Source organism: Ostrinia furnacalis, unplaced genomic scaffold (assembly GCF_004193835.3).
Source record: "Ostrinia furnacalis isolate ACB-3 unplaced genomic scaffold, ASM419383v2 OfSCF3542, whole genome shotgun sequence".
Taxonomy (NCBI): domain Eukaryota; kingdom Metazoa; phylum Arthropoda; class Insecta; order Lepidoptera; family Crambidae; genus Ostrinia; species Ostrinia furnacalis.
Window position 1 is genome coordinate 125,166 of NW_021133781.1, and position 13,845 is coordinate 139,010.

General features: G+C 35.2%; 2 protein-coding genes across 2 annotated transcripts in view; one reads left to right on the forward strand and one right to left on the reverse strand.

Annotated features, from left to right (window-relative positions):
• Positions 1–9,963, reverse strand: part of LOC114357900 (facilitated trehalose transporter Tret1-2 homolog) — a 34,371-nt gene extending 24,408 nt beyond the window's left edge. The window contains exons 1-2 of the mRNA XM_028311697.1: positions 9,600–9,963; positions 1,520–1,634 (exon numbers count right to left, since the gene is read on the reverse strand). Of these exons, the coding sequence (XP_028167498.1) occupies positions 1,520–1,576 (57 nt within the window). The 5' untranslated portion in view covers positions 1,577–1,634; positions 9,600–9,963. The remainder of the gene's footprint in view (positions 1–1,519; positions 1,635–9,599) is intronic.
• rg (A kinase anchor protein rugose) overlaps positions 1–13,845 on the forward strand; it is a 102,776-nt gene that overhangs the window by 28,457 nt on the left and 60,474 nt on the right. The window lies entirely within an intron of this gene.

Sequence of the window (13,845 nt, forward strand, 5' to 3'; positions counted from 1 at the left end):
TTGTAACTAAGCTTTAAGTTTACTAAGGTACCTGCATGCCAAATTTCAAGCGTCTAACTTAAGCGGTTTAGATTTTTCATACAAAAGGATTTTCCCGCTAATTCCCGTGCCCGTTGGAATTTCGGGTATTCCTTTCTTAATGCACCTCTACGGTACCTAAGCTACGTCCCTTCCAAATTTCAAGTGCTAAATTTGTTAACTATGAAGGGATATGTTTAATCATTAGTATAACATTAATAGCAGGGTTACCATCTGAAATCGGCTATTATTGGCTATTTATGGCTAATAACTGCTTTTAATCCGTTACTAGCCAATTGCTATTAATCGGATTATTAGCACTTACCCATCTCTAATTAGGGTCTCAGTCTCAGAATGTGCAATTCGCAACATGTGAATTTTTCCATATTAATTTAAAGCTGAAGAGTTTATTTCTATTAAAAGTCCACACTTTGCGAAGTGCGCATTCAGAGCTTGCGACAGTCTTACGCCCGTATACACAAACATTACTATGAGATCTCACAGTGAGCGTGGACGCACAGGGTGACATCCGAACCAATCACAGAACTCTATTCAACGCTGTGCGTTGGATTTGCTGCTTCACTGCGTGAATACCAGCGTTAGATTTTTTGGTGCCTAGATACTTGGATACCTATACATTTTAAGAGTTTGGTACTTGACCTAATCCACTATGATATTACTAACTACCTATACATATACGTAATAGCCTTATTAATGTTCTCCTGACCCAGAATCATGAACGATTGTTTACGTTTAAAAGTAGACTTGATAAAACGCAGTCTGCAGATGGATGATGATATTGAAGAAAGTCGCGATCATATTTATAAGTGCTTTTTTCTACTACTGTATAAGATTTATATCTTATAGAGATAGAGATTTAAACCGTGATGATAAGTTTATTATTAGCAACGATATCTTGTTTTTCATACAAAAATAAGATCCAGCGATATTACGACTGTCAGATAAGTGGAAGTGGATCAATTGTAAATTTTAGGTCTATTTTTGAAATCTTTGATGTCAATATTTATTATCTAAAAGCTACCATTGCATCGGGCTTCTTTAAAACCCGTCTGGGTGACCCCAACAAGGAGTGTTGGTCAAATCTTCCAATTACTCCTGGTTTTGAGAGGGTCTTGTTCCTACATTGGGGCAATCTTCCTGATGGTATTTTTGTAATCTTTGATATCAATATTTGTTTTCTAAAAGCTACCATCGCATCGGGCCTCCTCAACCCGTCTGGGTGACCCTAACATGAGGAGTGTTGGTCAAATCTTCCAATTACCCCTGGTTTTGAGAGGGTTTTGTTCCTACAATGGGGCAAATTTCCTGATGGTAATTAATAAACACTATTTCTGTCCGCCCCTTTCATAATCAAAACCTTTGTAATTTTTTGAAGATCGTTTTCCTGCAGTGACAACAACTGTCTAATCTAAAGTGATCTGATGATAACGGATGTCCCTACAAATAAACCGTTTCTTCTCATAGTGAAATGTATACGAACCATATACAAGTCGCCATAGCGGCACGCCTTCCAGAAGCCCTTGAAGCTGGCGATCATGCTGCGCGCGCGACGCTGCCCCGCCCGCGCTCCCGCGCCGCGGCAACCGCGCAAACCCCTGCAACAAATGCAACCTTATTAACATACGTAGAGGGTGCAGAATGGATTACACTGGAAAGAGAAAAGTAGGGTTTGTTCTTATAATCTTAATAGGATCCATAATCATCATCATCAACAGCCCTTTACAGTCCACTGCTGGAATATGAGCCTCCTCCACTTTAGTGAAGGGTTTTGCTATAATCTCCACGCTTGGCAGGCGGGTTGGAAATCGCAGTTTAAAAGATTGATGTTTTTCAGAGAGCGCTGTTGCCCGTTCTCTGTTTGATGTGTAGTCCCCAAGTCACCTCTTACGACACACCCGTGGGAAGAGTAGAGGTTGGTGACAAATGTATTCTACTCTGCCCTCACCACACGGCTTCATAATAACTTCTTCACGGATCCATAATATGATGGGATATGATCCTTGATTCGTCGCTTTGTGCCCTCCCTCTGTCATACTTAATGAACGCCGTGGGGATCACCGGTGAGCCCCAAACAATAGATTTTCTATTGCATCTAATTCTTGGCAGTTAAAGACGTGAGGTCTTAAGCTTAAAGAAACGCAAATCATAGTAAATACCAGGGCACAATGTTCAATATTATGTACCTAAACCTGAAAAAGGTTCGAAGAAAGAAGATACTGTATTAAACTGCATTTTAATTACAGTTGAATGAAACTAGAGTTAGGTAATCTTTGTATAAAACGATTAATGCAATGACGCTAAGATATTAATAAATTAGCAATACCTTCCTAATTGCTTCTAGATCAACTACCGCTATAAATATGCGCGAATAATTGCTAGTATTGACAATTATTCAATCTTTTTACATACCTAAGTCCAGCATACCTATCTGACGACATTGATAAAGCTATTGCAATATAACACCTAAACTATACATATTATTGTTGCTATAGAAGTGATTTCCGTAATTTATACACATATACGTTTCGATATTCATAGTTTTATATGCAAATGCTCGTTGATGATATCGATATGTCGATATGTTTCCTTCCCGAGCTCTTGTGAGATCGCACAGCATTGAAAGGGTCAGAAAGCTCGTATATGTTTTACAAACATGGGTTTAGTAAGGTTTAAATACAAGGTTCCTACTTATTGTACGAAAAATATAATATCAAATCTGTTAGTCTCAATCAAGATTAGCAAAAAATTGATAGAGATAATATGAGCATCGATATTGTTTTGATTTATTTTTTATCTCACCAAGATGATACTTTTTTGTTTTTGATCTCGTATCGACATGCAAAAAGCGCAGGTTTTTATAGTAGCCTAGCCCTATACGATTAATGTCATGTCTACTGGACGATTGCAATAGCACGAACCTCTTTAATATGTCAGATGCAAATGGAGGATGAAGTGAGCATCAGGCCTCCCGAATCCATAGCTGGGGGCTGGGGAGGCCTGATGTTCGCATATTTGTCTCTTAGTCGCCTTTTGCCACGGTAAAAGGTGGTTCATTCAACTGCCGCAACGACAGACAAGCGCCTAATTTCGAACTCCTCCTATGTATGTTCTTCCGATTACTTTTGTTGCGAGTCCAATGACAGTTTAACTTTCTCCCGGGACAAACTTGACCTTCATTGGTTGGGTTTTTATGGCGGTCAAGCTGTAGATCCTGGCTACACAGGAGTTGCAGCGGTGGGAACGAGAGGTGGGAATATACAAGCGCCTTCTGGTTTTATCTATTTATATTGTGGCGAAGATTTTCCACATGGTCGTTTAAGTGCAATAAATCATCGTGGGACTAGATAATAACCGCTAAGGACAGTAAACGGCTCATTAACTCGTTTCGCGATCTATCATTAGTTTCCTACACAATCAACTCTTTCTCAGTCGGATAGAGTCTCAATTATTCCCGGTAGACTATAAGATAATAATTACATCTTAGATAAAGATTTAAGGATAAGGATAAATCGTTTAGGAAACGTGTTTCTTTGAAAGCCTCTTTGTGTAACATTTTCATGTAAAACGTTACCAAAACGAGACCATAACTACGTGCGTTATGAAAAAGTTATCAGATCTCATGTAGAGCCAAGCTTCTAACTCTACAAGCCCTAACAGAACAAAACTCTACGTTTTAGTTAAAAATATGTCGCACCGCCGTTTCGCTATCGGCACATGACTGAATTCAGGCCGCTACCAACCGGGCAATATGGAACTCATTGGGGGAGGCCTATGTTCAGCAGGGGACGTCCTGTGGCTGAAAAATGATGATGATCATGACATGGGCTTAATTACTTTTCTATTTCTTGTAGTAAGAATACGGCCAAAACAATAAACAATTCGTCAATAGACAAAATACTCTATAAAGTCTATCAATAGTGCAGATAAGGCGTATAGCTGCGCCCGCGCACACGTGTTGTGGCGGGCTGTTACAATCGCCATTGTTCTGGCCCTCTGCTTTTAATAACTTGCACACTGTATGATAAATACATTTTAAAGTCTGTGATAACAACTAGGCCTACGTCTGTACAACCAATATTCATAGGCACATTATTACGAGAAATGCTTGCTAAATCCGATTTCTAACCGTTTGTAAATATGTTTCAACATCATCATCATCTCAGCCATAGGACGTCCACTGCTGAACATAGGCCTCCCCCAATGCTTTACATGCTGCCCGGTTGGTAGCGGCCTGCGTCCAACGCCTTCCTGCTACCTTTATGATGTTCTTAGATATATAACGCAGAGGTGGCAAGAATCACCGTCACCCTTGGCAGTCTTTCCTTTAAGACTAATATTTTTTATATTTATACAGGATGAAATTTAAGTCATTTGCATCCTTTAAATATAAGACTCTACATTCCCCAAATATGAGAGAAACGAAGACGAAATATTTAGACTTACGAATCAGTATATCGAAGATTCGTTTCGTAGAATTATAAATAAAGCATTTACTCGTATTATTATCTACAAGTCCCATAGTATTCTAAATTACGTAAGAGCATCAACTGAACAATAATAGGTATTGTTACGTAACCTAGGCACAAAAACCACTGTAAACGACCGAAACTTCGGGAAAACATTGTGTGGCCAAGATTTTCCTTATTAGATAAAATTAGCTACAATACAGTTATAATAAATGTAGGTGATGGTGATGACCTATGATGATACCTCACGAATTTTAATTCCGGTCTTTTTGTAGAGACTAAGAACTATACTTATTTGTTGGCATAGTAACATATGTTTGGAATTTTAGTTCAAGACTCACACAGTAGGTACTTTGATTAGAAATAAGGTAAATAAAATGCAATGTAACGAATGACGAGTCACTTATTTTAAACATTTGTAGAATCAGTCATTAGTAGAATTAGTCATTAATAGAATTGTACATTTCAAGAATTGGTCATTTATAAACTCTCTAGTCATATCGAGAATTGGTCATTCCTAGACAAATCCTATTTTGTCACACGTAACCCTAGGTTAAACTTTTACGCGATAAGCCTTTACGTTTGTCGTATGAAATCATCGATAAGATTTTGTCACGGCGCGCATCCTAGCCCGACAGGTCTCTACACTCTTTACTACTTCTCTTCTGCTCTAGCAATTTAGCGGTACTTGTATCACGTCCTCAATTTGTCTTGCATTATGAGATTTAGAAAAATTTATATCCTTTTTTAAATCAAAAACCCTTCATTTATAACTTCTTTCTTCTTTTATCGGTCTAATTTTTTCTCGCTTCCTTTCGTGCGTTGCGTTGCTTCCAAAGTGCAGTCTTTTTGTCCAAATTCGGGCAGCCATTTTTTTCGTTTACGAAACATCTGATAGCAACTCTTGCTTTAAGTTCAGGAACAAGTGATATTTCACGTACAAGTTAATGGTGGCCTTTATATGATCATACGACAATTCAGTTCTTAACCCGATATGCGATCCAGTTCTGTTAAGTCAGATTTTCTCAGAACCTTCGCATATCTGTCCTGATATTCATAAGTTGGTTAAGTGGCTGTTTTTTGTCAGATTTTCCCGAGGACGTTCGCAAACCTGTCCTCATATACACAAAATCGGTCAAGTGCGAGTTGGTCCAGAGCATTGAGGTTTCCATCCTGTCCCTCACCCTTTAGTTTTTTATTTTCTTAAAAAAATATATTAAAAAATAAAAACGTCTCGAATTTTAATGGTTGGATATCGGCTGTAGCTTTCCATCCTTTTATTTCCTCTTTCGGAGTATAAGTCGGATTCAAACACAAATCTTGTAACAGAGCATTTCAAATGGAAAAACTCATGAGTCTGAAGGTTCTTCTTTTTTAATGTGAACATAAAAACATGAAATAAACCTAGACTTTACATTTATACCTACAATCATCAGACATAGTTCATGTTTTGGGGAAAACTGGTCTGATAGTAATAATATGTACAACAATACCGTATTTATTTATTCATGAATTATACATACAATAAAAAATGAATTTTAGCCGCGATACGCTAATACCCGTTTTTTACTCTTGAATGAATCGTAAGACTACTTTAAATTACATGTTGATTGTTTTAATGTCACCTTTAGATACTAATTTGATATTAATTTTCCAGAGCGTTCATTTACGTTGCCTAATTTATTCATACGTCTATAATTAGTTTATTTCTTAACAGTGGTTTTTAACTGCACAAGAAATGATGCCAAAAATAAATGACCTTGGACGTGTTACGAAATATTTGCAGATGCAACTAATAATATCTCTGTTTGTTTTTATGAGTGGCTTAGTTACTTATAGACTAAACCAATATTATCCTTATGAACAAATACATAGTTGTGCCGTCGACTTCGTACGCGTGAAAATAGTTTGAATAAATATTTTCCGTTTTTGCAACATTTTTCTTTACTGCTCCGCCCCTATTGGCTGTATGATGATGCTAGATAGCCTAAAGCCTTTCTTGATAAACACAAAAATGTTTTTTCATTTAATAATGTGACTGAGTTTCTGTCGCCACTTCTTCTCAGCACTAGGCCATATGTTGTCCCAAAATGGTAGGGCAAACTATATCTACGTCTACATAATAAAGATTTTGATTTAATTTGAATGAAGGTACAAGTATAAGTTTGCAAAACATGATTTTTCCATTATAACTAGCTATAACTAGCTCCAAATTAAGCAGAACTTGTTCTATAGGTACTAGATAATGGATAAACATGATCTAAATATAAATGCATTTAATTAATTAATGTAAAACTATTAATATAAACGTCTACCGGTTATATCTAAACATCTAATAAAAATTATAAAGCTTTTGTTTGTACCAAAATAGCTAGAGATTTGACGCATTCCAAATAGCACCTAGCCTATTCCACTTAGAGCACCTACCGTTCTGGACTATTGGTTTCGGGTTCAAATAACGCAAGGAGCCAATGTGTTATAATAACATAGAACAACTTTTTTACCGGCAAATCGCTTCCACGCGTTGTTATTGTTTGATTTGATGCCATGTCGATAAAGAATAATTATACGCCTTATTATATAATTCTTCTTCGAGATGTTTTACATTTACATCATAATACCTACAATTGTAATGTGTAATATGTCTATGTTTATATTATACCTACTATAGTTCATAATACAGGTTGTCTCAGAATTGGTGAATGAAATTGTTATGGGAGAGCCTAATGGCAAATATACAGCCCTAACAGATAAGCTAAAGATAAAAATAAGATGTAAATAAGATAATTTTTAGTCCCAATTCGACCAAACTTTTATCCGAGAATAACTCCTGGTATAACTGACACATTCACAGTCTCAGTATGGAAAATATTATGTCAAAACTGACGATTTATTCTGAGATTAATATTTACTCTTGTTTGGTCGAATCCACCCTTAAAAGATTAATCCAACTGTACAAAAATTAAGTCTAACTCTAAACGCTATGAAACTTCAAGGAGGAAAAGTATTTTAGGAAAAGTTTAAATAAAAGTAATAAAAACTATTACCTACGACAGCACATTAATCTAGTTATTTTCCATTGCATTGGGACTATTTATTTGGGTCAATGCATTTACTTAATCTTTATAGGCCAATGATAAAGTCGTAACAAAAGGTGTAAAACTCAAGTAATTGAGTATTCATTCATCATTGATGATAGCAATTCATTCATTTCCTTAAGAATCACTAAAACATTCTTAATTCCACTTCTAAACTAAGGCAGTATCAAAAATATTTGCATTTAATCCTTGCTTCAATTAGTTTACTTACTAAATACTTAACGAAGGACGTTATGTAGATGCCAAAGCTCAAAATGCACAAATAATTAATGAAAATGCCTTCAATGGGCTGAAAATGCTTAGATACGAGTACCTACCCATATTAAATACGCCTGTAAAATGAAACGGTGCTGAACTGTACATACTTTTAGTTATAATAATTTTTTGTCTTTTTGTTTTACAAATAAATGAAAATAAATAACTCAGGTCGATGACTGAGGTTGCTGGCACCTCTTGACCAAACTGAAATCACTGCGTAAAGTCGTTAGTGTGCCTAATGAGGAATCGTAACAAGACCCAAAAGAGTTTATGCTATCTGGCTAGCAGATGACAGTTTCCGATTTACTTTATCATGGACTATAAGAAATCAACAATTCAGTTTTCCTTTATCAAAACGCCTCGGTCAAAAGAGCGCACAATCCTCATCACCACTTGGTTTCCGCTGAAAACCAGCTTCTCGACATGACGTTTGTGTCATGTCGCGATTTTTGCTGAGCAGGCGCTTCCTCAGCATATTTTTAAGAAATGGTAATATGCTGTATAAAGTTTTTCTTATTCTTATTTAATAAAACCACCTCATGGTGAGCCAGAATCTTGGCTCCCATTGTGGCCACTCAATCACTTCAATGGAACTGCCCACGGTCGGCGACAGGCGTGAAGCGTGCGAGACGCGGCGTGGCGGATCGATACAACGCCTCGTTTATACATTTACTTAACACTAAGACTAGGCGCAGACCACCGATTTTTAGTTGGCCGATAGTTGTACCCGATTTTAAATTATATTAACAATCGGCCAAATCGAATCGGTGTAATGTGCGCACTTCCATACATGCCCATACTGATCAACTGTCCGACTAAACTATCGGCCGACGAAAAATCGATGGTCTGCGCCTAGGCTAACACACTATTTTCTTTTGCATTTTCGGGAAAATAAAAAAACAAACGAGACTTTTTTTGACACTAGAATGGCGCCACTGTAACACTTTTTTGTTTTAGTCAATGAGCAAGCGGGAAATCGTCCATAAAAAAATATAGTTTTTTTGCGGAAAACTAGGTAGCATAATATTATGTTAGACTTTAGAACAGACCTTTTGAATGCTCTTTGTGACAAAAAATCTAGACCAGTTCATTAAGCTCCTCATTTTAACTTTAAAGGCCAAAGTTGGAAAAGGCGCCATGCATGGTGTTGTTTAGTTCAAAATTATAATGCGTTTCTCGTTTTCTAAACACAAACAGTATCTTGTTACGTTAAAATAAGAACTTTTTTATTGAATAAGACCTAAAAATCATTGAACCTTCCTTGAATTATGTTTCTTTCTTTATTCAGAGGTTGCATAAAATATGAAATATTGTTAAGTTGGTTAAAATTTAATAAACACAAAACCTTATCTTATTAGTTTTACTTTACTTACTTTTGGTGAGATTAGAACAATATGAATTAGAATCTAATGTAAATAATAAATTCAAATATTTGTTCAATTGTTATTTAATTCAAATAAACAGGTATCATCATCATTATAATTGTACCTACTGATATAGAAATATTATTGCGAATTAATTAACACTTAGAAACATAAACACTATGAATTACTTCTAACATACGTAGTCACTTGACTTGATACATTATCATTATTTAAACAAGAATAATTATTGACATCTTAAGTAACCGTGTTTGTTATTTATTTATTCATAGAGACGTAAATGTTACTAACTCTATAAGTGCCTATGTATTATCACAGAATTTCCTAAACATTAGTTTTAAAAGTTCAGTACTTACTCTATAGAAAAATCCTCGCAATTTTCCAACTCAGCGGGGTTTCCAATAATTTCCAACGGTAACAGTTATAACACCTTTTTACAGTTTACAAAATAACTGAACGTGAAAATAAATCGGCACAGATTTCCACGGCGTGCATACGCGGGAAAACGCCGCACGCGTTTAAATTTGGAACGGGACGCGGACACGTGCGCGCGAAAAATTTCAAATTTAGTTTTGAACGTGACTTTTTTATTTTTTATTTTATTCTTTTTATTTGTGGCCGGTATGTCATGGCGGCGTTGTGCGGGTGACTGTTTCGGAAACAGTACATGTGGTCTTGACCTTGCGCAACTCTCGGGCGGACTGAGTCGCGTTTCGGTCGCCGCAGGGAGTTTTATAACGCGATATATTGTTGTCATAACACTCGTACTTTTACCGCGCCGATGGGCGATGCGCGGGCGACGATTGACGAACGATATCAACATGCGCCAGGGCTGACAACTGTAGGTTTTTGGGATCTTCCTTTTAAGAGTTCACACTTAATATTGGTTATTAGATTGAAACTGAATTTTATAAAATTTTGTGATTTAGTAATAGATTGTTTTCTGTTAGCAAATACATTGGTATTATTATAGATAGGTTTAATTTACTCTTTTGCGCGTATTAACAAAAGTACAAATGGTGGGTTAAAGACCAATAATTCTAAGTAATAATAAAATATCAAGAGAAATTGCTTTAGGCATGTTGTCTAATGGCTTCAATTTTGTACACTTATAAATTAATAGACCCTAACCTTCCTTTCTTTTGGATCATCAAAACACAGGATGACGGTCATCAACGGAGGAAATCACAAATATCCACACACCATTGTTGTGAAAACCAAAACATTCAAGCAAAATTATGGCTCTCTTAACTAGCTCCTGCCCGCGTCCTCAATTTTTAATGTCACTGAAAGTTTTTACCAGGGATGTTATGGATATCCGTAACCGTAACCGAAACTTTCGGATATCCGAAATAAAAAAAAATCCGTAACCGTAACCGAAACTGGTATAATATTATTCTAATATCCTTAACCGTATCCATAACCGAAACTATATAACATCATCCCTAGTCTTTACCACTCGACAAAAACAGAACAGTCAGGTTTCGCTGGGTTTCTCATACAAAGTTTCATCCCCTTTCAAGGATGGAGATGGATAGGATGGGATATTTTCCTAAAATTAAAATTAGTTCAACTGCTTAGGTATGAAAACATAGCTGACATATCTACTAACGCATATTTAGTAACTTATTGCCTTTTCATAAAAGTCAGAAATATTAAAATTGAAATGAAATAAGTTCTTTATTCTTTTTTCATAAAAATATTAAAATTGAAATGAAAGAAGTTCTTTATTAATTCTTGGCAGCCCTAACCGCAGATGAGACGGTATCAACTTGCACAGTTCTCGTACAGTCGCCAACACAACACTTTATACATTTACATTGCAAAATATAACCAATTACAACTACAAAGATGCTACAGTATTCAGCTCGTTATTCTGACGTCTTTACATATCTTATAACGATAACATACTGTCTGTGACACCTAATGTCACATTCACTTTATCAATACATTTATCTTCCTTTAGGTTTTCTGGAAGAGATCGCTTTCTCGATAAGCCTTAGCCTTGCCTTAGTAGTTCTACTTATATGTTTTGCCCTATACAGGGTGTTAGGTAAATGGGTATATGAGCCCTAGTGTCGGCGGCCCATGTTAACATAATATGCATATAAATAGTATGGTGAAGTCAGAAAATTGATATCATCATTTTAAATATTTTAATTTTCATACAAATCTGATTTTATAAATTTTATTTTGTATGAAAATTTAAAAAATTAAAATGATGATATCAAATTTCTGACTTCACCATACAATTTATATGCCCATGTTAACATGGGCTAGTGTCGGCTCATATACCCATTTACCTAACACCCTGTATAATTCTACTAATATTATAAATGCGAAAGTTTGTTTGGATGTCTGGATGTGTTACTCATGCTTGTTACTCTTTCACGGAAAACCTGCTGAACGGTTTTTGATCAAACTTTACAGTAGTATTGTTTATAACCCAGAATAACATAGAGGCTATAATTTATGACGATATGTGACAAACTAAACTTCACGCGGGTGAAACCGCGGGTAAAAGCTAGTTTGTTATGAACTATTAATAATTTCGTAATGATTCTTTCACATGTACATTGTGTAAATAAGAAAATTTGCCGGAGCAAAATAAAAATAATTATTTAAATTGATAACAATTTATTGTGGGTGAGACACAAAAATTTTAAAGAGAAAAAAAAAGGGATGGGTCGTTGGGCCGTTTGGTTGGTATGGATTAAAAATACTTAATAATACGGGATTAGCGCGCTAGTCACCACCACAAAAGTACTAAAAGAATGAAACGTAACGCATTGATCTGTCAAACGGAGACATTCGAAAAGTGAGGTTATTTATTGCTCTGTGTACCAAAACAATGTAATTAATTTTTAATAGAAGTTAATCCAAATTCAGTGAATCACTAACAACGACACAATCGAGTGACAAAGGAAATTCTGTACACTTTGTAAGATGTGACCTTACGGTCCGTTGGAATGTTTGTTTGTGGAAATCGGTAAGTATTCAATCTCGCCAAGAAAAAAAAGTGTTACAATTGCATACGTCGTTTCTACATAGGTATCAACAATAGTATATTTTCTGTTGCATGCGATATGAAAGTGCTGCAAATAATTACATATAATACTATGTCAACAGAGTGTCGACTGACGGTGGCACTGATCTCTTGTGAATCTTACCTATAAATACACTATTCTATCTATATCTATTTATCTATACTACACAACATTAATTTTCTACTTACGCAGTCCCAATAATATAAAATTTATATACAATACAACATGGCCTAAAAATGTGCCTTGCGAAACGAAAGTCCCGAAATAGAGCTCGCAGTACCTACTCATGTTTTTTGTTTCTCTTGCATACCTATTAATTCACATTTTCGTCGATTAATATTAGTCGATAAATGCTTAGTATTTTTTCCAAAACCTCAGAACAATCAAGTTCAGATATATTACAATACAATAAACACCCGTGTAGTTTGCAGAAAAAAATTACAACTTCATTAAATATCCATGAACGTGAGAAAAATATTATTGCCACTGTGTGTTGTTTTAGGGTTTTTAAAATATAAACCATTTGGCTTTCTATTTTAAGCCGCTGTCACAATAGTGGCTTATTTAAACGACTGCAAAATATTCGTACCATTTCTTAATTTTTCACTTTTATCGAAATCACTAAAAATGAAAAGTTTACTTATAGAGATTAGAAAGATAAGATAAGATATTTATTTATTTTCTTAAAACATGGTATTCCTAATTACCTAAATATCGGTGTGAAATAGATGACTATGAAGAAAGGGACAAAAAAAGGCTTACTCTTAGATACTTTATTACTCGTAAAACGTTTTTATCCTTATTGGGCAAATACATATAAATGCTGTTGCTAGCTCATGAGCTATGTAACATTAGCTCATCGATCCAAAAGAACGAGATACAAATGAGCTATGTCACGATGAAACTAATATTAACTATTTTGGTCTTTGTCTTTTTTATTAGTATCTAATAATAAGACCTAATTGGTGCCTTTTCAGGAATTTATATACCACAGAATAATAATAAGTACGTAATACGCAAAATGGTTTCGTTTAGTATTCATTTGATAAAGTAAGAAAGCCAATGCATTGTTTTAGGGTTTCGTACCCAAAAGGTACCAACAGGTACCAATTCATGGGCCTATGAATATGGAATTATGGATTATGGATAACTAGTCCCGAACTAAGTAAATCTTATACTATGAACATACACTTTTGCTTAAACCTTCGATAATACCTACATAAAAAATAGTACAGTCACGGAATGAAAAGGTTCGTCAGTTTTCAAATTGATTCCTTCAACGAATCGCGAGCACATATTACCTTTTGAAACTATGTTACAGAATAATCTCGAGTTATAGAAAATAATCTTGAACTGTTGCTTGGTAAAGTTCAAAATTAGTCAGATCGAAGTTGTTTGACGATTTATCTTGTCAAGAAGATTATTATGATTGATAAACTAAAACCCTCTTGTTGGTTCAACATGCCATTATCATTTCTATAAAAAAAAACTACATTTTGTAACATTGCACTGATGGGATAGAAAAATAAACAAGCAAAACCTTATTCGTTAGCAA